The sequence below is a fragment of the Moschus berezovskii genome, chromosome 10, assembly GCF_049115385.1.
Source record: "Moschus berezovskii isolate FMDL1 chromosome 10, NW_MosBer_1.0, whole genome shotgun sequence".
Taxonomy (NCBI): Eukaryota; Metazoa; Chordata; class Mammalia; order Artiodactyla; family Moschidae; genus Moschus; species Moschus berezovskii.
Window position 1 is genome coordinate 98,807,072 of NC_142469.1, and position 25,643 is coordinate 98,832,714.

The 25,643-nt window shown below is 43.9% G+C and overlaps 1 protein-coding gene across 3 annotated transcripts in view; it reads left to right on the top strand.

The window, feature by feature from the left end:
• The window catches only part of TIAM2 (TIAM Rac1 associated GEF 2), a 141,923-nt gene that overhangs the window by 44,476 nt on the left and 71,804 nt on the right, over positions 1–25,643 (top strand). For 2 of the 3 annotated variants that reach the window (XM_088840852.1, XM_055433875.2), the window contains exons 6-9: positions 465–689; positions 14,568–14,753; positions 15,762–15,908; positions 20,364–20,435. In XM_088840852.1, the coding sequence (XP_088696978.1) occupies positions 465–689; positions 14,568–14,753; positions 15,762–15,908; positions 20,364–20,435 (630 nt within the window). The remainder of the gene's footprint in view (positions 1–464; positions 690–14,567; positions 14,754–15,761; positions 15,909–20,363; positions 20,436–25,643) is intronic. The other variant, XM_088840853.1, reaches the window with a different exon arrangement.

Consider the following 25,643-nt stretch of genomic DNA (forward strand, 5'->3'; position numbering starts at 1 on the left):
TTATAATTTTTCATAATTGAGTTCATACCATGGTTGTAATTTCATATCCAGGTTTCAAAATGTAGCATTTTGCTCCTAATATTTCCTCATCTTATTAAAATTATGAAGGTAGCCTGCTTTTTTAGAGAGTGACAAGATGTACGCTGCATGAATATACCCTGTTTTATTTCTTTTTTTGTAATTTTGTTACTCTCTTGCTGCTGGTGAACAGCTTGATTCTAGTTTGTCTTCCCGTCATTTCTGGGGCCATGTGACACTCTTGATGCTCTCACAGGCCCTCTGGAGTCACAGAAGCCTGCAGATCTGTGTTGAGTGTGTTTTTTAAATTTAAACAGTTTTTATGAAGTGGAGGTATTGGGGATTTTACACATCCAAGCCCAGGCTGCCACCTGGGAGAACACTTTTGTGGAGAAACAGTTCCAGATCGCTTCGCCCTCCCTACCTCCTCCCCGCTCTGTGTTCAGGCCACCAGCCAGACGGACCTGGAGAACTGGGTCACCGCCATCCACTCGGCCTGTGCATCCCTCTTTGCAAAGAAACACGGCAAAGAGGACACAGTCCGGCTGCTGAAGAACCAGACCAGAAACCTCCTCCAGAAGATAGACATGGACAGCAAGATGAAGAAGATGGCAGAGTTACAGCTGTCCGTGGTGAGCGACCCAAAGAACAGGAAGGCCATAGAGAACCAGGTACCGGTTATCTATGCGTGCCTCCTCCCGTTACTCACCTCCCTCGCGGCCAGCTCAGATGGGGCGGCTGGTTCTTACAGCTCTGGCGGAAATCGTTTCTGTGGTCTCTTGGTTCAAGTACTTAAATGGCTGCACTTGTGTCATATGGGACATACGATCTGCTTTGGTGGCTGTATACATAAACTGGAACATTTTATGACCAACTCTTGTTTCCTCATATTGAGTAGCTCCTGTTTGCCTGGCTGATTCTGTGAATATTGTCACTTTTGGAACAAAATTTGTAAAATAAAACTATTGGATTGATTCTAATACAGAAGATGGCTTCGAAAACAGTAGTTTGGTTGTTGTTCAGGTGCTGTGTCATGTCTGGTTCTTTGCAACCTCATGACATGCAACACATAGGCTTTCTTGTCCTTCACTATCTCCCGGAGTTTGCTCAAACTCATGTCCATTGAATGTGTTAGTGATGCCATCCAACTATCTCATCCTCTGTCAGCCCCTTTTCCTCCTGCCCTCAATCTTTCCCAGCGTCAGGGTCTTTTCCAGTGAGTCGGCTCTTTGCATCAGGTGGCCAAAGTCAGCATCAGTCCTTCCAATGAATATTCAGGGTTGATTTCCTTTAGGATTGACTGGTTTGATGTCCTTGCTGTCCAAGGGACTCTCAAGGGTCTTCTTCAGCACCACAGTTTGAAAGCATTGGTTCTTTGGCACTCAGCCTTCGGTGGTTTGGTATAACACAGCTATTCCTGTATCTGTGGGTTTGGGGGAAAAACACTTTTTTTGGCTTGTTTTTTCTAACAGATGAAGTGCTGCAGAAAATGCTTTCTTTGGCCTGTTTCCACGTTCATCTAGTAATTAAGCAGCTACTTTCTATGCTGCTTGCATATTACAGGATGCGAAGCAGCTTAGTGTCTGTCTTCCATTGCTCAGACAACCTGAACACTTAGACGAGTGTCGGTGAAATTTCTAGCGCCCATCTCTTCAGTCAGGTTCCCTGGGAAACAGCCTGAGATAGAGATTTGCATGTGTGGAGTTTTATTAGGAATGCTCTCAGGAGTCAGGGAGTGAAGTGAAGTCGCTCAGTCGTGTCCGACTCTTTACCATCCTGTGAACTGAGCCTACCAGGCTCCTCTGTCCGTGGGATTCTCTAGGCAAGACTACCGGAGTAGGTTGCCATTTCCTTCTCCAGTGGATCCTCCCGACCCAGGGATCAAACGCGGGTCTCCCGCATTGCAGGCAGACGACTCTCTGAGCCATCAGGGAATTAAGGAGAGACTCTGGTTCTGAATTGTGCGGAGCTGGTTCCACAGGGGGCTTAGCAGCTGGGATGGCGATTCAGAGTTGGCTTTCTTCTAGTGAGGCATGCCATGTCAACTGGTCAAGGTAGCTGCCTTCAGAGGGGGCGGATTCCCCAAGAGAGACCCATTCGTGAGCCATGAGCAGCTAAGGGAAGAATGCCTTTGTCTTCAAAGGGGAGTCAGGTGGTGCACAACAGTATCCACTACAGTCCCCTTCAAAATCAGTGTCCGATGATTTGGGAACTTGAAGAGGGATAGGCTGAAGATGGGGTGGCATGTGCCTGAATCTTTTGTCCTTTTCACTTTGTAAATTATTATAGAGAGACTAGATTCTTTAAAAAAAATTCCATGGCAACACAATAATTTAGATTCCCCATAGAAATAATTTTGTCTGCAGCATTTGACTTCAATCACAAATTAAATGACATATTACCAGTCTTCTGTTTGTGCCTGAATATTTAACCTTGCTTAGAATTTTTTTTCTGTCTGCATATACATGAAGAATTTGGAATCTATCAATTGGCAATAGTAAAATAACCAAGTAATTCCCACCTCCTTCCCCCTCATCAAGTGTTTCCAAATGATGGTGCAGTGGAATGGGTTTTCTGGTGATACCTGGATCTGTCTTTGCTTCTCTTTTTCTGATATCTTGTCTTTCTCCCTACCCAATCCTTCCCTCTCACTGTTTGTCCATCTTTAGGTATTGACATACCTAATAGATGCCTATTCAGTTCAGTTCAGTCGCTCAGTCGTGTCCAACTCTTTGCGACCCCATGAATCACAGCACGCCAGGCCTCCCTGTCCATCACCAACTCCCGGAGTTCACTCAAACTCACGTCCATCGAGTCGGTGATGCCATCCAGCCATCTCATTCTCTGTCGTCCCCTTCTCCTCCTGCCCCCAATCCTTCCCAGCATCAGAGTCTTTTCCAGTGAGTCAACTCGACGCATGAGGTGGCCAAAGTATTGGAGTTTCAGCTTTAGTATCAGTCCTTCCAATGAACACCAAGGATTGATCTCCTTTAGAATGGACTGGTTGGATGGAGTAAGCTTATAGCTTCAACAAATAAAAATAATTTTAAAATACAGATCCCATTTCTAAGAAATGTATCATTTAGTTAGAAAGCAGGCCTCATAAGCATGAAACGAATGAATATTCTAGAAATTAAGATGTAAATTAGGGCAGAGTCATCAGATGCTGCGAGGGATCAGGGGTTGAGCTTGTGCTGTGATTTTGAGGTGGAGGAAACTTCTGGAAGAATAGGGCCTTAAAAAATTGGCAAGAGGTATGTAAGTATGAAAGCTAAACCCGACTGGGAAGAGAGTGTGGTACATGGTAGGACAACTTGGTCGTATAGTTGACCCTTGAGTGACACAAGGATTATGGGCTCTAACCCTCTGGCAGTGGAAAACCCACATGTAACTTATAGTTGGCCCTCTGTTTTCAACTAGCCACAGTCATACAGTGCTGTAGTATTTACTTAAAATCTGTGTAAGTGGACCCGTTCAGTTCAAATCCTTATTGTTAAAGGGTCATGTGTAGGAGTAACAGAGTGGTGGCTTGCGTCTCCTGAGCTCACAGGAGTTGAGATGCGGGCTGGGGAGGGATGAGGAGATGGAGGTTTGGTGGGGCAGGTACTGGTACAGCTTTTTCAGGGTCTGTGAGATAACAGTGGGATGTAAGCCTCTAGACCTAAGGGAGGATCATGCGTTTTTAAATTGGGGTAAAAGCATGATGAATGCCTCCTCTTTGGAAGATTAATCTGGCAGTGGTTTGTATAGGGGTCAGAATGACCCTGGTCTGGATGTGCAGCTATGAAGGTCTGGACCAGAGTAACACTACAGAAGTTTAACAATTTATATGGAAGATATCCAAATGCATCATTTTCTATAATTTTGTAGAACATTCAAGATAGTTTCCTATGCACCTGAATTGAAATGTTCCTCAAACAGGAGATTTATTTATAGTGTGGCATGTGGGATCTTAGTTCCCCAGTCAGGGATTGAACCTGTGCCCCCTGCAGTGGAAAGTCTTAACCCCTGGACAGTCAAGGAAGTTCCAAAATCTGCTCTTTATTTAAAGAATGACAGCTAGCAAACTACAAACTAGAACATATTGATAGTTTTGCCAAGGAACTGAAAAGGAAGTTGAAGCTGCCAAGGAGAATGGTGGGAGTGGAAGGTTTTGGGGGTTTTGACAAGGCCGCAGCTGCTGGGGACAGACATATCTCTGCCCTTGGCCGCGTCCTTCCCAGAGCCTGGCCTGGCTCACGTCTGGGAAGAGGTCTGGCCCTGGGGCAGGCCCTGACCTTTCAGCTTTCTGTCTGGGGCAGGCAGGGATGTGATGCTGTGTCCCAATTCACAAGACAAACGAAAAAGCCTGAGGAGGAGGAGAAGGTTTTCTTCACGTTTTCTCCATACCATGTCTCCCTCGTGGTCCTGAATTTCCAGGATCCAAAAGCCACGATAGTCTGTCATCAGAGACACAGCTTGTGGATTCAAGTGCCCCAGTTAGAATCTCATACTGACTGTAGTGGGAAAAGGTATTGTTTTTAACTGGCTCGCTAACATTTCAAGCCATACTTTAGTTTCCTGGACACCCAGCTTAGAGTTTTCAGGTCCTTGTTGTATTGTCAAATGTTCAGGTCCAGGGAGAGGAAAGGGAAATTGGGCAACATTGAGCTGGTCCTGACCGTTTTTTTTTTTCCCTCATGTTTTCTTTCTCTGTTTATAGCCATAAGAAATCCAAGCAAACATTTTTTTAAAATTTTAATTAATTATTAAAATTTTCAATAATTAAAACTAAATTTTCATTAATTTTTTCATTGTTGGTAGATGCCTCCCTTATGATGTCAAAATTGGTGCTGTTTTTTCTTGGGAGAGGGGAATTACTTTCATATGCACCCCTACACAGATCCAAGGGTCTCTGGTGGTTGGATAGCCTGGAGAGGAGCTCTTTTAAAGAATTAGGGTAATTACTTGTGACCCATGTGCATGCTTTGGCAGAATCATATGAGTATTTAAAGCACTGTGCTAATACTACTGATTCTTCATTTTGGTTTTCCCTTCTCCCACCACCCCTTCCCCCACACCCTTCCCTTGATCCCCTCCCCTGCACACAATCACCTTCTCATATTATGCTGCTGAATTTCTGGTAAGAAACAATTGGGTTGATCTTAAGCATTCCACCTGAAAAGATTCTCCTTCCCAAACCCACAGTTTTTAAGGTTGTCATTTATTCGTGTTTTCCCAGAGGGCTTTGCGGCAGGTACTGTGAACTACATTCGCTGTGCCCACTGCCTTTAACTCACTTGCCAGATGGTTGTAAAGAAAACTATTTTTCTCTATATTTGCAGACACAGAGTATGAAGCATTAAGCGGGGGGGTGGGAAACAGGCACATGCTTAGGATTACTTTTATGAGATGGTTTTGGACTAGAGAATGTTTTATGACATATAAAGGCAAAGGTATTTACAAATCAGTAAGAACACGATCTCCTAAATATCCCAGAAGTATATAGTTTTCTCTAAAGTGCCTTTTAAAAACTTCTTTAAAAGAACAGTGCTTTATCCAGTTACCAGTGAAAACTCTCAACCTCACTCTATTTTATTTTACATACAAGGAAATAATTTGTTTATGCAGCACTTTTCCCCAGAGACCCCAAGAACCCCAGATATAGTCAACTTGTCGCCTAATGAGAGCTGAACTGAGAGAGTGTATATTATATCATGTGAGATAAAGTCTCTGGAAGAGGTTTTCTTTGAAGAGCTTTGGTTGGAGGAGCTCATTGTCAATTCCCTTTTCAGATAAAGTCGCTATTGCAGTAATAATAGCTGAGTTTCAAGCCGTCATGTGGGGACATGCTTGGCTTAGAAGAGACTATCATGTGCTCTTGTCCTCAGGTCTTTTGGGGACTCTGTGGGGTGGGATGATGCCACTTGCATTTGAGCATGTCCAATTGGGAGCAGACCGTCCACATGGCAGTTCCTTTTGAAGTTCCGAGGGAGGAAGAGCTGTAAATTAAGTCCAGTTAGTACTTGATTTTCCTTTCCATTTATTATTTTAAACAAGTGAACAAAACCAGTGAATAAAACCTCCCCACCCTTAGGCGATCTTGGACTCCTCCCAGATGGCTCCCTCTCCCCACCCTGACTCTCTCTGGGCCTTTCTCACCTCCCGGGGTCAGTTAAGAGCAGGGAGGTGACACCCTGGAAGGAGCAAACTGTCAGGGGGTGGGTTTGGGACTGCACTGGGTTTTGTGAACCATGGGCTCTGTTTTCAATATTTACTTAGTTTTTTTAATTTAAAAAGATTTATTTATTTATTTATGGCTGGACTGGGTCTTCACTGCCGTGTGGGCTTTGCTCTGGTTGCAGAGAGCAGTTGTGGTGCGAGGCCTTCTCATTGTGGTGGCTTGTCTTGTGGCAGAGCACAGGCTCAGTAGCGGCGGCTCACGGGCTCTAGAGCACATGCTCAGTAGTTGCGGCACATGGGCTTGGTTGCTCTGCAACGTGTGGCATCTTCCTGGACCAGGGATCGAACCTATGTCTCCTGCATCGGCAGGCAGACTTTTCACCCCTAAGCCACTAGGCAAGCCCTTGTGTAAAGTTTTAAAATCAAAAAGAGGATGGATTGAGCTCAGACCATTGGAAACTGCAGTGAAGGGAACAAAAGGAACAAAACCTTGAGGAAAATATGGTCTAGTGGGTGTGGGTGGAAGTAGGATGGGGAAGGAAGCATTGGAGTGTACTTGTGAAGGGGGTTTCAGGGAGACAAGGCCAGAGTACCAGGGGCGAGGCAGGACAAGGCTTCCTTCAGCAGGCTGGAGGGGATGGCACGTGGAGAAAGTGCTGAGGACAGGAAGTTAACATTCAGTTAGTTCAGACTGTGGGCCAGGTGAGTGTGCAAACTGGGAATTTGAAGACACTATCTTTGCCCTCAGAGTGCTCCCAGTGAAGCAGGGTGATGGACAGCTAAGCACATAATTTTGACGTAATAGAATGAATTCAGAGTAGATGATATTCCAGAGTGTTGTGGAAGACACACGGGGAGTTCAGCCTCCTATGTAGTCATGGAGGACTTCCTGAAGGAGGGATGCCCGAATTGCTTCTCAAAGAATGAGGAGTTAATCAGGAGAGGAATAGCAAAGGGAATTCCAAGCCAGGGGTTGGCGTGAGCCAAGGCAGAGTGCTCTGAAATGGTGCAGTTATCCTGGCAGTTTGAATTTTCAGCACATGATGGGTAGGTGGTGAGAGGCGAGGTATAGCAGAACTGTCTTCTCTCTTCTCTCTAAGGCTGCAGAGGCTGCTGGTTTTGCCCTTCCTCCGATGCTTGGGCCACACAAGGCCAGAGTGGTTTGCATTTGACCATCAGATTCCTGGGATTAGAAATCGCGCAGTGGCTCCCTGTTGCTTACAAGATAAAGTCCCTGATGACATCTCCCCTCCTTGACCTTTAGCCGCAACATCGAGCTTCCCGTGGGTTCCACTTCTTTCTTTGGATTTTCCCTCAGGCAGAGAGGACCCATGTGGACCACATGCCTACTTGAAGACTGCCCCGTCCCCTCCCCCATCTTCGGACTCATCCCTGCTTGTCTGTGATGAAGGGTTTAGCTCCTCCAAGGAGCTGCCCTTGACCGCCCTCCCCACCCCTCCATCAGGGACCCTTCTCTGCTCTGATAATTCTCAGGGCCTCTCTTTATCTCACACACTGTTTTCTAATTATCCCTTTGAGTATAAGGTCGCTCCTAGAATGGAATAAGAGCTCCTAAAGGTTGGGTAACTGCCCCTCCCCCGCCACCTGTCTCCCGGGTACTTGGTTCCAGGTAGATTGGGGACACACCTGTGTCTCCTTTCCTCTTCCCTGGGCTGGTCACCACCCCAGCCCCTCACCAGCTCCCGGCTCCTTTGCTTCAGGCTTCGCTCTTTCATTCACCACTGAGCATCCCCTTTCATGTCTCACTGTTCAGCCTCATGGTTTCCAAGGCTGCTGCTCAGGACTCCTCAGGCGAGGATCCTGTGTGATTTTACAGTCACTCCATGTGGTCAAGTTGTCTGTATCACCCATCTGATGGATGAGTGTGTAGACTCTGGGACGGATGAAGGAAACGGTCCAATGTCATCACACAGTGTCAAGTGTCCGAGCTTGAACACAAATCTGCACTTCTAATGGGATCCAACCTTGCAAAAAGATTTGTGAATCAGATTGTGCTTTGCTTGCTAAGGAACCAGGTGATGCACAGTTTTGTGTCAATTAGAAATTAACCTTTAATTTGCTTGTTTTCTTAACTTGAATGTTTCATCTTGATATGATGGGAAATATATTTATTATGAATGCATTTGGCAAGTGAATTTGATGGCATGTGAGTATCTCAAAGGGAAAAATAAAACATAACCAATATTCTAAACCAGTAGCTGGTTGCTCTACCAGTTAACTCCAGTGTTTTCTGTGTTACTAGCTGGGTTCTTCTGTGGAGGTTGGTTTTAGTGCTTGGAAAATATTGTATGGGAGTTTTTCAACTTAACTCTGCCAAAAAGGAAAAACTAATTATCTTTTAGGACCAACTTAGAAATGGACAAATGACTGAATACTGTGATCAGATGACTAAACGGTAGAAAATATTTTTCTAGGAGTGTTGGGTGTGGCAGGAATGTACTTGTCATCTTTTTAATGCATCACTTATTCATCTCTTATTTTTAGCATTAGCCTTCATCTCCTTTCCTTCCCACCTTCTAGAGTGGACCATAGCCTTTCTGAGCTCATTAAATAAATATAGATATATTAGCAATAAAGAGGAAAATTTTGCATTGTGTTTGTGCCAGTGCTTAACAATGGGAGTTTTCCTCAATTTTTGTGTTAATAATTTTTCTTTTATAAATGAAAGATAAAACTTCCTTTGCATTCATATTAATTTTGTGTTTTGTGCTAAGAAATGAAAGCTCAAGCTACATAGCAGTTGAGTTTTAATTTTCATGTCCAGATGAAATAAAAAAATGTCTGGGCACAATTATCAGTAGAATGTAGAAAGAAGGGGAAAACTGTCTTGGTTTAAGGGAAGTGATTTGGGGCATTTTTGATCATATTAGGAAAAAATCTCTAGAAATCCCCTGATAAATGTGAGATGGGATAATATTACTGTTTCCATAATGATGATGAAATTTTCCGAGGCAGCATGCATTATAGGTGCAAAACTGTCTTCTGTTTCTCTCTTTCATTTAGAAAGAATGGATCTTTATCTCATCTTTTGAGGGATAAAGGGATAACAAAACATGTGTTCCTTTTAATTAATGTTGCTTTGAATTTGGACCAAACTTAAATATCAAGGCTGGTAGGAAATTGAGAGGCAAGATGTTTGCCCAAATGAGAGGGTAGATAGTCTACCAGCTTCTCTATAGAACACGTGGGGATTTGTGGGGAGAAAGATAGTTGATGATTAGGTGAAAATTTAAATGAAAGTTGCAAAGTAATTACTAGACAGTACACAACACCAACCTTATGAGCAAGAAGACCTGGGCTCAGGGGCCGGGTTCCAAGTGCTCTATGGAAGCCTGTTCCCACGTGTTGTTCCCATTAGGATCAGCTTTGGGCCTTGGCCAGCCTGGAAGGGCAGCGTATTGTGTGACCCTGGTCAAGTCACCTCCTTTCTGAGCCTCAGTGTCCTCTGCTAAGGAATGGAGGCCTGGTAGCCCTCACTACCTGTGTCCACTGGCATTTCCGGTATCGCAAGATCTGTATTGAACTTGTGGGTCTGGTGTGTACTTGTGTGTATTTCTCTCTTCTCTCCAATTAACCCAAGAGCCTGAATCCATGTCCTCACCAGACTTGTACCTGCATATTCTCCCGTGTCCTTCTCTACAACTGAGGTGAGTCTATGGAAAGAAAAATCAATGTTACTTCTCCAACCTCAGATCCTCATTTAACCTCTCTGACTGATACTGTCCATCAAGAACCATGACCTTTAAAACAAGATAAATATTGTCCTTACACATGCACTAGCTGTGTGACTAATGATGGCTTGCTCTGCCGCAGAGTGCTTTGGAATTGAAGGCAGTATTAGTCAGGGTTCTCCAGAGAAACAGGACCAATACGATGTGTAAAAAATGTATTCATAAAGAGAGTCATTATAAGGAATTGACTCATGTGAGTATGGAGACGGGCAGGTCCCAAGATCTGTGGTGAGTCAGCCAGCTACAGAGCTAGGAGAGTGGACGGTATGGTTTGCATCTGAAGCCTGGCAGGCCTGAGACCCAGATTGAGCCAGTATTTCAGTTCTAGTCATCAAGAGCCAGGGAAGAAGCTGACATCCCAGTTTGGAGGCTCATCATGGAGGAGGACTCCTCCCTTGCTTGGGGAGGGTCAGACCTTTCGTTCTAGCCAGGCCTTCAACTCATTGGACGAGGCCCACCCACACGGGGGAGGGCAGTCTGCTTTACTCAGTCTGTCCACTTAAGTGTTAAACTCATCCCTAAGATTGAGGGCAGGAGGAGACGGGGACGGCAGAGCATGAGATGGCTGGATGGCATCACCGACTCGGTGGACATGGGTTTGGGTGAACTCCGGGAGTTGGTGATGGACAGGGAGGCCTGGCGTACTGTGGTTCATGGGGTCGCGGAGAGTCGGACACGGCTGAGCGACTGAACTGAACTGAACCTCTGTCATAGAAACACCCAGATTAGTGCTTGACCACACATCTGGGCACCTCGTGGCCCAGTCAAGACGATGCATAGAATTAACCGTTACAAAGGATGAGGGCAGGAAACATCATTGAAATGGAGGTAAAACCCCTTCTCATTTGCATTTTCTAAGTTCAGATTAAAAATGCTGTCTATAATGTGCAGTATTGATTGAGATGCTAGTTCTCTTGAAACATAGTCACATATATTAACAAAATTCTTGATCTTTGTAGGATCTGCTTTGGGCTATTGGAGTCTCCCAGCCCCTTCTTTCTTTCAACAAACCTAAGCCTCAGAAGCCATATTCCTCCTATGAACTTATCTGCATTTTGTCCCAGGGTTTTGAGCAGAGAGGTCTGGATGTGCTAAAGATTACAAAATGTTTCTGACAGAATTTGGAGATTCCCTGTGTATTGTTTAGGATGGAGCTGTCTTTTCTTTCCAGTGATGCTATGACATGTGGTTATTTAAATACATTCGATGATGCCTTTTACAAAAAGCTTTGTAAACTGCAGAAGTCAGTGATAATATGAGATTGTCATCTTCCCTGATCTATAGTGTTTGACCTAGACCTGGGTTTTATTTTATTTGCTATTTTGTCTTTTGTTTCTCTGTGGATGCTATGGGCTTCTGTATTGTTTGGTACCCAATAACTCACTGGTTTTCTTTTCCTTTCATACTTCTCTTCTCTCCAGAACCCCTAAAAAGTATCTCATTAGCTATTTGACATGGGGTTATAAATGAGAGATAGGCTTGAGTACTCTTGCCTGGAAAATCCCATGGACAGAGGAGCCTGGTAGGCCGCAGTCCATGGGGTCGCTAGGAGACTGAGTGTCTTCACTTTCACTTTTCACTTTCATGCATTGGAGAAGGAAATGGCAACCCACTCCAGTGTTCTTGCCTGGAGAATCCCAGGGACGGGGGAGCCTGGTGGGCTGCCGTCTATGGGGTCACACAGAGTCGGACACGACTGAAGCGACGCAGCAGCAGCAGGCTTGAGTACATTACCCAACCTAGAAATAGCTGCATGTTATTAAAAGACAAAAGAATGTGTCTACAATTGCGGATTTTCAGGTATTAGCTTGTAAAGATGTTTGTGAGACAGAACTGGGAGTGTAGTTTTTGCTGGGTATTATAGTTTCCAGTCGGTGTAGTCTGTGGTTACATAATAGCCGTCCATTACTGCTGGAATCTAGAATTCCCTAACACGGTAAGACGACAGAGATTTGCTGTTCAGTTTGATCTGCCGTGTTAGTCTGAAACAGTGGTCCTCACTCAGGCTGGGCACCAGAATTGCTAGAGATGCTTTTAAATTAAATGTCTGCTTTCCTGGGCCTCATACCTAATGAGTAGGCTCATCAGGTAAAAACCTGGGCATTTTTGTTTTTAAAAGCCATCAAGTCATACTGGTATTGATTCAAGGCTGATGTCGGTGGGCTATTACATCACTGGCAAGGTCATACAGTGTCTTCAGTGAAGTTAGATTAGAGATTGAGGTTTTTCAGTGCACTCTGGGAGATTTTGTTGTTTTGCTGACAAACTATGATAAATCAACAAATTACTTGTTTAGATCTTGTAGCCATCATATTTCTTTCCTGTAGAAAGGTGTGCAGTGATCTTCCTAAGAAATAGATACAGAGAACTTACAGGGACTCTAAAGAGCACCCAGAATTTGTTCTGCCTTTCTCTGGAGAGAGATGGAGGGAAACAGAGTGTTCATTGTCAGAGATCCTTCAAAATACCATTTATCCAGGATCAGGGATTGACCTGGAAAGTGTACTGTGAAAGGTTAGGATCTGTTTGGGTGCAAAGCTTGGCAAAACTGGAGATGCAGTTGCTGCAAATGAAATGACACAGTTCTCGTAGGAAATCATTGTTAAGACTTCACTACAGACCTTCCCTTGAATTTCGAGATTCCTCTGAACACTCTTTGAAGCCCAACTTCTTGTTCTGTTCTGAATCTCTGTGCTGGCAACTTCCTAGAGCCTTTCTTTGCCTATTCATTGCCTGTTCATTTATGTTTAAATGAAGGTAATGCTTACATATAATATACTTTGACATCCTTGGAAGAAGGCCCCCAGAGTTTGCATTTCTTTACCAATTTATGAATTCAGTTTTGAAGAATACGTAGAAAGTTTTATACTGTAAATAATTATATGTGTCTTTAAAATTTTTTAAAATTTATTTTTGGCTGTGCTGAGTTGTCACTGATGCACGGGTTTTTTTTTTTTTTTCCCTCCCTCTCTAGCTGTGGAGAGGAGGGCAGCTCTCTAGTTGGGGTACATGAGCCTCTCATTGTGGTGACTTCTCTTGTGGCAGAGCACACATTCCAGGGTGCGCAGGCTTTAGTCGGCATTCCCAGGCTCACTAGTTGTGGCACATGGGTTTTTGTTGCTCCGAGGCATATGGCATCTTTCCGGTTCAGGGATTGAACCTGTGTCTCCTGAACTGGCTGGCAAATTCTTTACCACTGAGCCACCAGGGAAGCCCTGTGTGTTAGTCACTCAGTCGTGTCCGAGTTTGCGACCCCATGGACTGGAGCCCGCGAGGCTCCTCTGTCCATGGAGATTGTCCAGGCAAGAACACTGGAGTGGGTTCCCATTCCCTCCTCCAGGGGATCTTCCTGACCCCGGGATTGAACCTGAGTCTCCTGCACCGCAGGCAGTCTCTTTACCACTGAGCCACCAGGGAAGACCTTGGCCCAGTTATTTGCCACTGTATATGTATATATACTGCAACTTCTTTATCCATTTCTCTACTGATGGACATTTAAGTTGCTTCTATGTCTTGGCTGTTGTGAACAGTGCTGCAATGAACATTAGGGTGCATGTATCTTCAGGAACTGTGGTTTCCTTGGGAAGAAAATCCAAAAAAAGAGGTGATATATGCATACATATGGGTGATTACCTGGAAAATCCCATGGACAGAGGAGCCTGGTACGCTGCAGTCCATGGGGTCACTAAGAATCGGACACGACTGAGCGACTTGACTTTCACTTTTCACTTTCATGCATTGCAGAAGGAAATAGCAACCCACTCCAGTGTTCTTGCCTGGAGAACCCCAGGGACGGGGGAGCCTGGGGGGCTGTGTGACTCTGTCGTCCAGAGTCGGACACGACTGAAGCGACTTAGCAGCAGCAGCATGGGTGATTCACTTTTCTGTACAGCAGAAACTAACACAACATAAAGCAGCTATGAAGTGAAGTGTTAATCGCTCCCTTGTGTCTGACTCTTTGCCACGCTATGGACTGTAGCTCGGCTGACTCCTCTGTCCATGGGATTCTCCAGACAAGAATACTGGAGTGGGTTGCCATTTCCTCCTCCAGGGAAGCCCTGTAAGTGTCTTAATAAAGACGTGTAGATGGTGACTCTTCCCCAGTACACTTAAAGTAGGTGTGAAAGCTGTTTGTCCTTCTACCTGAGCTTCATCTGCGCTCTCTTGTTTCGAGTCATTCCGAGAATGTACAGAGTTGTGCAGTCACTGCCTCCATTCATCCGCCATCTCTTTATGTATATATATGTATATGCAATTCAGTTAATCTGGTTTAAGATCAGAGGCTGTGAATGTAAATGTAACAAAGTGAAGTAACTGACTTAGCGTTGTGCATCCTGCCTTAAGCCAGCATGGTTTTCAGTGCTGGAGTTCTCCAGAGGTCGTGCCATGGCACCATATTGGGACCACTGGTTTGGTTTTGTCTTTGGTCATCCTGATGAAGTACAGTGCTCTCTGACCCTGTTGGTTTTGGCAGGAGGGCTTGAAATGGGGCGAGCAGGGAAGGCTCATTTGAGCCATGCAACACCAGCTAAAATGATTTTTTTCCTTAAAGTTTGTGAAAGGGGTCACGTTTTCAGTTTGACCTGTGAAAACGCCTCATTTTTATTTAAATTAATCCTATTCTTGCTTAAACAGATTCAGCAATGGGAGCAGAACCTGGAGAAGTTTCACATGGATCTGTTCAGGATGCGCTGCTATCTGGCCAGCCTGCAGGGCGGGGAGTTGCCGAACCCCAAGAGCCTCCTTGCTGCCGCCAGCCGCCCCTCCAAGCTGGCCCTGGGCCGGCTGGGCATCTTGTCAGTTTCCTCTTTCCACGCTCTGGTAAGTTTCCAAGGAAGGCGGTTCAGCGGCATGCAGGGAGCACTGCGGAAGCTCACCTTTCTCCAGCTGGTTGACACTCAGCTCTGCTGGGATCTAACCCAGTAACTGACCAGGGCCACCCAGTGCTGGGGGAGGGAGGGTTGGCGTCCTGCTGTAGAGTGTCTCTGCTGCTCATTCTTGGAATCCAGCTTCCCAGGTGGTACAATGGGAAGAATCTGCCTGTAAAACAGGAGACACAGGAGATGCGGGTTCAATCCCTGGGTTGGGAAGATCCCCTGGAGAAGGAAATGGCAACCCACTCCAGTATTCTTGCCTGGGGAATCCTATGGGCGGAGTAGCCAGGGCTAAAGTCCATGGGGTCACAAAGAGTCGGACACAACTGAGCATGCAAGCTACTAAATATTCCCATCCTGCATCTGCCCTTCTGTCTGTTTCACCTCATACAGTCAGGAAGGTGGAATCCCTGAGGAATAGCGACAATGGTGTGAAGAATAGAAGGGCTGATTGAAGGTGGTTTGATCTGTTCTGCTGAAGGTTCCACTGGGTTTTGTGAGATTGTTTCTGTGTGGGTGGCTTCTGTGGGTAGTATTGGCTCCGGGGGTCTGAAGGTTGTTCTGCCAACCCTACTGCCCACCCTGGAGAGATGTGACTGTGGTAGCTAGATTTATGTTATCTAGATAAGAGATCTCTGGTGAATGTGCCTCTGCTTTGTCAGACTTGGAGTAACTTTGGGGACTGGTCAGAACACCTGGTGGCTCAGATGGTAGAGAATCTGCCTGCAATGAAGGAGACCTGGGTTCGATCTCTGGGTCAGGAAGACCCCTGGAGGAGGAAATGGCAACCCACTCCAGTATTCTTGCCTGACAGTTCCATGCCCAGAGGAACCTGGTGGGCTACAGTCCATGGGGTCACAAAGAGCAGCTGAGCAACTAACATTTATAGCAAGAAGGGCTTATTCCTGTTAGGATATAACGTACTTTATGATGTTTCTAAACTGTTTTAAATCAGGTATGTTCTAGAGATGACTCTGCCCTTCGGAAAAGAACTCTCTCACTGACTCAGCGGGGAAGACACAAGAAGGGGTTGTTTTCTTCATTAAAAGGCCTGGACACACTTGCAAGAAAAGGCAAGGAGAAAAGACCGTCTATAACTCAGGTGAGTTGCTCAGCATGGAAGGGACAGTAGACCAAGCAGGAAATCCCCGATATGCTGTGAAATCATAAATGTTCACCAGCCTTCAGAATGAGATCAAAGTTGCTTCAAAGGGATGCGGTCTCAGCATTAACTTTTTTTTCCCAAAAGAAAACACTCAAGTTGCTCAGTCTCTTTTTGGCACTCCCAAAGAGGTGTTCACACCTTACATCTGCAGCGCATGGGACCACAAAGGTGAGACTCATCAGAAAAGCATCTGCACTTGTCATTGCCTTTGGGAGTAATTGTCATGGATTTTCTGTTATAACCAACATGTAAAATTAATGATAGAATAACAGCAAGTGAATTCTGTTGATAGTGCCAGAGGCTTTGCTGACCTCATCTGTGTGACACGAAGTAGGCGTTGTGTCATCACTTATTACAGACAAGGAGACAGGGAGAGGTGAAGTCACTTCCTTTCCTTGTTCCTGAGGCAGCTGAGAGCCAGGGCTGGGGCTTGGTCTACCTAGATCCTACAACACTGGACCGTTGTTGCTACCTATCATCCTAGAAAGAGGATGAGTGGCTATTTAAACATGCCAAGTAAAAATAGCCTGAGCACGTATTGTTGAAAGGTGGCCCATGGACAGTGAATTGTTTTTGGAACGTTTTGATTACTCATGTCTGAAATATTTCCTAATGCTGCTAATACAGTATGTGATGATGATTTTTACGTTGCTGAGCGGTATGTTTTAGGATTATTATTTTTTGTAAGACTATTGGAAAGATAAATTATCACAAGATGAGCTGCTCATTTAAGTGAACGGGGAAAATGTGATGAAGTCCAAGGAAGTTCTTGTTTTTATTTCTAACAGCTGTTATTCTGAATATGCTGGCAGAGAGGGTCACATTTTATGAACTTTGTTTTCTAATTTTTTATGGATATACACATTTAACTTGTGAAACAGCTTCATGAAACAGGTGAATAGCAGGGAGAGAATCAACTTCTATGACTTATCCATAACCCTAAAGCAATAAAGGTGCAAGTGGTAGGGAGTGGATTGGTTGATTGAAAGATAGCAAAAATACATGCAACCTTTTACTTGGCCACTATTTTTGTATGCTCACAATCAGAAAGGATATCATGTTTAAAAATTGTGATTCTATTTGTACTTTAGTTGTGAAATTAATCAATTGTTGGTTATAAATGAAAACATTTCTTCATTATAGATTATGGTTAGCTATACACCATTGGCTAATGCTGGGCTCATATTTTTGAATTCAACTTCTATGAAATTTAAATAAGGTCTTTGAGGCAAATTCTCATTTTAATCAAGATAGCAAATTCTATATAGTTAAATGACAACAATAAATATCTTGGTAATTTGCTTATAAAATGTTGACATTTAGCTAATTTGATATAAGCCTAATATTAATATGGTCTTTACCCCATCATATATGGTAAATGTCCTTAATGTAAAATTTTATGAGAAGCAAAAGCATTTGGTTGAACATTTTTGTTTTAAAAAGATATGAAGCTAATTGTAGTGTTGGTATTTATATAACTCCAGGATGTCTGGCTCTAGGTGAGGGATCACACCATCGTGGTTATTTGGGTCAGTAAGACTTTTTTGTACAATTTTTCTGTGTAATTCTTGCCACCTCTGCTTAATATCTGTTTCTGTTAGGTCCATACCATTTCTGACCTTTATTGTGCCCATCTTTGCATGAAATGTTCCCTTGGCATCTATAATTTTCTTAAAGAAATATCTAGTCTTTTCCATTCTATTGTTTTCCTCTATTTCTTTGCTTTGTTCACTTACAAAGGCTTTTTTTAAACTTTATTGTAATTGGAGGATAATTACAATATTGTGGTGGTTTTTGCCATACGTTGACATGAATCAGTCATGGGTGCAAATGTGTCCCCCGCCTTGAATCTCCTCCCACCTCCCTCCCCACCTTATCCCTCTGGGTTGTCCCAGAGCACAGGCTTTAAGTGCCCTGCTTCATGCACTGAGCTTGCACTGGTCATCTATTTTACATATGGTAATATACATGTTTCAGTGCTAGTCTCAATCTTTCTCCTTGCTGTTCTTTGGAACTCTGCATTCAGATGGGTATATCTTTCCTTTTCTTCTTTGCTTTTCACTTCTCTCCTTTTCAAAGCTATTTGTAAGACCTCCTCAGTCAGTCCTTTTACCGTTTTACATTTCTTCTTGGGGATGGTTTTGATCACTGCCTCCTGTGCAGTGTTAGGAAATGTACAATGTAAAGTCAAGTGGGCCTTAGGAAGCATTACTACAAATAAAACTAGTGGAGGTGATGGAATTACAGCTGAGTTATTTCAAATCATAAAAGATGATGCTGTTAAAGAGCTGCACTCAATATGCCAGCAAATTTGGAAATTCAGCAATGGCCACAAGACTGGAAAAGATCAGTTTTCATTCCAATTCCAAAGAAGAACAATGCCAAAGAATGTTTAGACTATCACACAATTGCATTATTTCACACTAGAAAGGTTATGCTTAAAATTCTTCAAGGCAGGCTTCAACAGTACATGAACTGAGAACTTCCAGACATAAAAACTAGATTTAGAAAAGGCAGAGGAACCAGAGATCAGATTGCCAACATCTGTTGGATCATAGGAAAAGCAGGGGAGTTTCAGGAGAACACCTACTTCTGCTTTCATTGACTGCGCTAAAGCCTTTGACTATGTGGATCACAACAGACTCTGGAAAACTCTTTAAGGAGATGGGAATACCAGACCACCTTACCTGCCTCTTGAGAAACCTGTGTGCAGGTCAAGAAGCAACAGTTAGAATGGACATGGAACAGTGAACTGGTCCCAGATTGGGAAAGGAGTATGTCAGGACTATTTATTGTCACCCTAAATGTAAATGCAGAGTACATCACGCGAAATGCAAAACTGGATGAAGCACAAGCTGGAAACAAGATCGCTGGGAGAAATGCCAGTAACCTGAGACATGCCCATGACACCACCCTTATGGCAGAAAGTGAAGAGGAACTAAAGAGCCTCTTGATGAAGGTGAAAGAGGAGAGTGAAAAAACTGGCTTAAAACTCAACATTCAAATATTTAAATCATGGCAACCGGCCCCATCACTGCGTGGCAAATAGGTGAGGAAACAGTGGAAACACTGTCAGACTTTATTTTCTTGGCTCCAAAATCACTGCAGATGGTGACTGTAGCCATGAAATCAAAAGACACTTGCTCCTTGGAAGAAAAAGTCTGACAAAGCTACACAGCATATTAAAAAGCTGACAAAGGTCTGTATAATCAAAGCTATGGTTTTTCTAGTAGTCACATATGATGTCAGAGTTGGACAATAAAGAAGGCTGATCGCTGAAGAATTGATGCTTTTGAACTGTGGTTTTGGAGAAGACTCTTGAGAGTCCCTTGGACTGCAAGGAGATCTGACCAGTCAATCCTAAAGGAAATCAACCCTGAATATTCATTGGAAGGACTGATGCTGAAGTTTCAGTATGTGGCCACCTGATGCAAAGAGCCGACTCATTGGAAAAGACCCTGATGCTGGGAAAGATTGAGGGCAGTAGGAGAAGGGGGTGACAAAGGATGAGATGTTTGGATGACATCACTGACTCAGTGGACATGACTTTGAGCAAACTCTGGGAGATAGTGATGGACAAGGAAGCCTGGTGTGCTGCAGTTTATTGCAGAGAGTTGGGCATGTACCGAGCGACTGAACAACGAATTTATATAACTGAATGCAGTCGATATTGTGTGTGCTAATTTGCTTCAGTCGTGTCCTACTCTTTGCAGCCCCATGGACTGTAGCCTGCTAGGCTCCTCTGTCCATGGGATTCTCCAGGTAAGAATACTGGAGTGGTTGCCATGCCATTCTCCAGGGGATCTTTCTGACCCAAGGATCGAACTGAGCCTTGTTCGAACAGGATCTAACTCCTGCCTTGGCAGACAGGTTCTTTACCACTAGTACTGCCTGGGCTGAGTTGATGTACTAGGTATATAAATGTTTAAATGGCCTATTCTTTAATGTTTAGTGTTCTACTATAAAATCCAGATGATAAAAATTGGAAAAAGAAATTATTCCTAGTTCCTCTACCCAGACACAACCACTTCTAACATTTAGCTTTATTTCTTTTAAAAAATAGTTATAAACTTGATTTTGGTAGCTTTGCCAACTCTGATTTCTGCATCTTCAGAAATGTGTACTTCTTGCTAAAAACAACATCAAGAAGATCTAGGATGACCTGAACAATATATATCATAGAAAAGTAATATATGTAACCATATGGGAAGGAAAAAAAAGCAACTTCAAGTTAAAACTTTAGATGTAGTAGAGTTGTAAATAGTACACATTGTGATAGGAAGATCTTGTGAAATGTTATAGAACTTAAATTTTTAAATATTGAGAAAGTAACTGCCAAACGAATATTGCAGAGCCACTTCATTAGTCTTTTTTTCTCCTGCTGTCTATCAGATATTCGATTCCAGTGGCAGCCATGGATTTTCCGGAACTCAGCTACCTCAAAGCTCCAATAACTCCAGTGAGGTAAGCGTGGTTGTAGACGTCAGCCGTCTTGTTTTCCTTGGATGACAGAAATGCTAAGTTCAGTGGGGCATGCTTAATCTTTACCTGAACCTGTTGAAAATAAATTTGGAACTCAACTGGTGCCGAGTCGGTAAATGGTGTTTTCAGAATGCCAGTTATTTTGGAAGGTATCTTAAACTCATGATGACTCCATCTTCAAAGTGGTATCAATCAGGTCAGTCGCGTCAACTCTTTCAACCCATGGACTGCAATATGCCAGGCTTCCCTGTCCATCACCGTTTCCCGAGCTTACTCAAACTCATGTCTGTCGAGTCAGTAATGCCATCCAGCTATCTCATCCTCGGTCGTCCCCTTCTTCTTCCGGCTTCAGTCTTTCCCAGCATCAGGGTCTTTTCAAATGAGTCAGTTCTTTGCATCACGTGGCCAAAGTATTGGAGTTTCAGCTTCAGCATTGGTCCTTCCAATGAAGATAGCTAGACTGAAGTCAAAATAGCGACTTTCATTTATTTATCCCTATTCCTCGGGTAGTACTTACTGTCATTAGAGAGTTCAGTGAATCCAAACTTGCATTTTCCTCTCAGAGTGTCAGGGGTCTTCACACACACAGTGCTTCACGCTGTGAGTCCACAGAGCTGAGCACGGGGGCTCCGTCTAGTCCCCAGGACAGTTTCTGACTAAGCAAAGCCTCAGAACCATTGCTGGATGGAATTCTGGGGTGGGTGAAGGTGGTCTGGGTGAGCTCACGCCTCTTCTTTGTGTCTTTTTCAAATCCACACCTTCCAATTAAAGCTCTCTTTCGTGTTACTATTTCTCTTATCTTCTTCCTTACTAAATCATTGTATCTTGGGGTTTTATGGCCAATAAACTTCTTAACTATTTGTTGAGGCTCCAACCTGATTTTAAGGGCTTGGACAAAATTTAATGTGCTTTTACAGAAGTAGGCAATATTATACAACATTAATTGGGATAATTCAGTGAATTGGCGATAGTTTGAAAGATCTGAGGAGTGGCGTGGTGTTTAGACCCTGTGATGGGTCTGGAGGGAGGTAAATGAGGAAATTTCTGGTGATCTTAAAATATACGCCATAGACAGCCACCTCTTCTGCCTCCGTGGGAAGTGGACCCAACTGTGGGTACTGAGCAGGGGCTTGGTTCCATGGTTACTGTTGAACCACCCCTTATAGTTAAGCGCTGCCCAAGGTGTCCTGAGATGAGGTAGAGAACCTCTGCTCAAAACCCTGCCCTCACCTCCCATACTCACAGGTCAAGTGAGCTAGGGTGGCTATACCAGGAGGCCAGGTCATGGGCACTGCTCCTGGCTGGTCTCCTTTTGCTGCGTGTGTGCTAAGTTGCTTCAGTCATGTCTGACTTTTCGTGACCCTATGGACTGTAGCCCGCCAGGCTTCTCTGTCCATGGGATTCTCCAGGCAAGAAAACTGGAGTGGGTTGCCATGCCCTCTTCCGGGGGATCTTCCTGACCCAGGGATCAAACCCGCAATTTCTTATATCTCCTGCATTGGCAGATGGGTTCTTTTCCACTAGCGCCACCTGATTTGACTAAGTGGAACTATGAGGAAACCAAATCCAAACCTTCTTCTTTATAGATCATACCATCAAAATGGTAGACTTTTCATAATAAATGATTTCCATTCTCTGTCCTGTTATTTCTATATACACTCAGAGGTTTTTTCAAAATCCGGGTCAAATTACATAGTCTGCCAGAGATTTTACTTGATTAAAAAAATTGTTTGCAAGAGGTTGGACCTGACTTACCGATTGAACAGCAACAGCAGCAAATTATATCAGTATTATTTGTTTGCTTCTTATTATCTTTTACTGTTAAGTCATCTCACCAAGTATTACCTGTCATATCTCCCAGGCAAGTTTATAATTAGGACCCTTGATTATGTGTTGGGCTTTCCTGGTGGCTCAGCTAGTAAAGAATCCCCCTGCAATGTGGGAGACCTAGGTTCGATCCCTGGGTTGGGAAGGTCCCCTGGAGAAGGGAAAGGCTACCCACTCCAATATTCTTGGGCTTCCCTGGTGGCTCAGCTGGTAAAGAATCTGCCTGCAATGCGGGAGACCTGGGTTCGATTCCTGAGTTGGGAAGATCCCCTGGAGAAAGGAAAGGCTACCCACTCCAGTATTCAGGCCTGGAGAATTGCAAAGAGTTGGACACGATTGAGTTGCTTTCACTTTTGATTATGTGTATATTCAAAACCCATGACTCACTGCTAAGGATATAGTTTTGCTTAATAAATTTGCTTATTACTTGTCTGTATTAGATGTAGCCCTTTAATGGTTGAGAAGAACTGTTTGATCTGCAATAAAAGCCACATGGTTTTAAGGTCATATCTCTTCCAGGATTGTGATAATTTAAATTTCCTACTTTGAGAGTTTAAAAATTGTACCATCAAAACACTTTCTATTAACAGAACTTATGTTGGACACTGAAAATAAATTTTGCTTGTCATTAATGATCAGAATTAAGCTTAGTGCTTATTTAAATGGGCTCGAATGACCAAATCATCTTCTTGTGATTTAATTAGCAAGTCCCATTGGCGCTATAACCAGTGAGAGGAAATTATTATTGCATTTGCTATTATTTTTTTAAAAGCATATGTATTTGTTTTAAATACGTATTTGTTTTAAATAAGCACTGCTTCTGGTATAACAACACTGAAGGAATTCCTTTGACACAGAAGGCTATTTTAATGGCGTGTCGATCTTTTCTGTCCTGTAGTACTCAGCGGGGTACTAGGTTTAAATAGTAGGTTAAAATTGAGTAGCAGACAGAGTGAAGGGTGTTTGATTTTTTTTTATATCTCTGGGAACTTATTCTGCCTGTAGCTGGTTGAATAATTAATATTTCATTCCACTAGTGTATTTTTCTGCTAATCATTCTTGGAGAATATTTATAACTTTCACAAACCATCTATTTGTAAATAGTGTATTATGTCCATCAGCGTAACACAGAAAGGCAGTCATTCCTGAGTGCTGGGAGGGAGGAGGGGTCACGGGGATTTAAAAATATTCCATTCTAATCGGTGCATCGTGTAACAGTACAACAGTGAGTCACCCTAATTTGAAATCTGTTAATGTTGGAATCCAGCCAGTCTTATTTGAGCGGTTTTTTAAAGGACACTTTGGCCAGCCAAAAAAGCGAAAGCTTTTCATAGGGTTCTTCTTGGTGAGTAATAATACATCTCAGTCAGAGTTTGAAGGGATGTGTTTGTTATGGAGATAGTGACAACAAATCCCCCGCTGAGGCTCTGGAAGGGACCTGCCCCAGAAGCATCACTGCAGATACCCTGTCGCCCTGAGCCTTGGCTCCCGCTCCTGGAAAATTGGCTTGGGGTGTCCCAACTTTCTGTGGCAGCGAGTGAATGAGGTATTGTCACACTAGTCCTTAGCTCCAAACTGGGGGAAAAATGCTAATTTTTTTAATGGAAACTATGAATGAAACCGCTTACTCTTGACCATCACTCTGGTCTGTTTAAATAGAACATTTAGTCTGGAACCCTGCGTAACAGTCGTACATGCTGGATGGATGGTACATAGATAGGTCTTTGTTTCCCTTTCATATCAACTGATGTTTGGGCATCCACCCAGGAAGGAAATGATCACCTCCTCCTCTGTGACATTTTGCTGCGTTAAGACAGCCAAGAGCACCGAACGCCTTTTGTGTTCTTCCCTCATCTCACTTGCTAATAGACCTTCCTTTTATCAGCAACTGTGGTTGCTGTGGCCCATTTTGTGACGGCCAGATTGTGATTTTGCCACTCACTTCCCTTCAGAGATCCAAGTAGTAATTACAAGCCATTTGATCCGAAAGCATCTGCTGTGAGAACCCACGGAGTTTCAATTTTCTGTCCTTGAGGCACACTGAGCAAAAGTAATTTGACATGTGCTTTCAAGGCCATTAATGTGATGGTAATAAGAAATGCTTCTGTAGAAGCTGCCCTACCTGGAGAGCGGAAGTGATGGGCACACCTTAATGGAAGTGGCTGTGGCTGCGTTTCAATGATGTTACCATTTGGTGGATGGCCACTCAGCACTGGACCACATGGTGGTCTGGGCACCAGTAGTCACCACGGTTCCTCTGGGTTTTGGAGCAAGGGCTGATTCTCATGCAGTTCTTTACAGTGACCATTGTTGAATTATGGTGGTCAAGCCTTTGTTCAGTCGTGTCTGACTCTTTGCGACCCCATGGACTGCAGCCTAGCCTGCCAGGCCTCTCTGTCGCTCACCGTCTCCCAAAGTTTGCCCAAATTCAAGTCCATTGCATCAGTGATTCCATCCAGCCATCTCATCCTCTGTCACCCTCTTCTCCTCCTGCCTTCAGTATTTCCCAGCATCAGGGACTTCTTCAGTGAGTCAGCTCTTCATGTCAGGTGGCCAAAGTATTGGAGCTTCAGCTTCAGCATCAGTCCTTCCAGTGAATGTTCAGGGTTGATCTCCTTGCCGTCCAAGGGACTTTCAGGAGTCTTCTCCAGCACCACAGTTCGAAGGCATCAATTCTTTGGTGCTCTGTCTTCTTTACCGTCCAACTCTCACAACCATACATGACCACCGGGAAGTCCCTAACCTTGACCATACAGACCTTTGTCAGCAGAATAATGTCTCTGCTTTTCGGCACACTGTCTAGGTTTGTCATTGCTTTCAAGCCTAGAAGCGGTCGTCTTCTGACTTGATGGCTGCAGTCACCATCCACGGTGATTTTGACTTGATTTAGTGGTCAAGCCTAGTGTGGTGTAATTCCATAATCCACACCGCACTTCAAAAGCGATCTTTTACATTGTTGATGGCCCTTTACAGTTTATGTAGTCCTTTCAAATGCCCTTCCTCATGCTGGTCTTCCGAGTTCTCAGTGGGACTGGTGTGCTCCAGCCCCTTGTAAAGGTGAAGAAATTGAAGCCCAGAGACATGAGCTAACCAGCCCTGACAAGGCTGGGATTTGACCCAGATTGTCTGTTTATTGTATTTTCGCTGGTTTGTTTGTCTCCTTCGAGAACTGGAAACCTTGAACCGGCTGACGGGAAGCTAATTTTTTGGGTAGGGAGGGATGGAGTGGGTGAACGGGTATGTGATAGTCTTGACAGGGGTAGCCAGCCAAGGACTTCTGGGTGGGGGTCTAAAAGATTAACGTAGTATCTTTAAGGGTAAACAGAGGAAAGGGTTTTCCAGACACATCAACTTGCTGGGTTT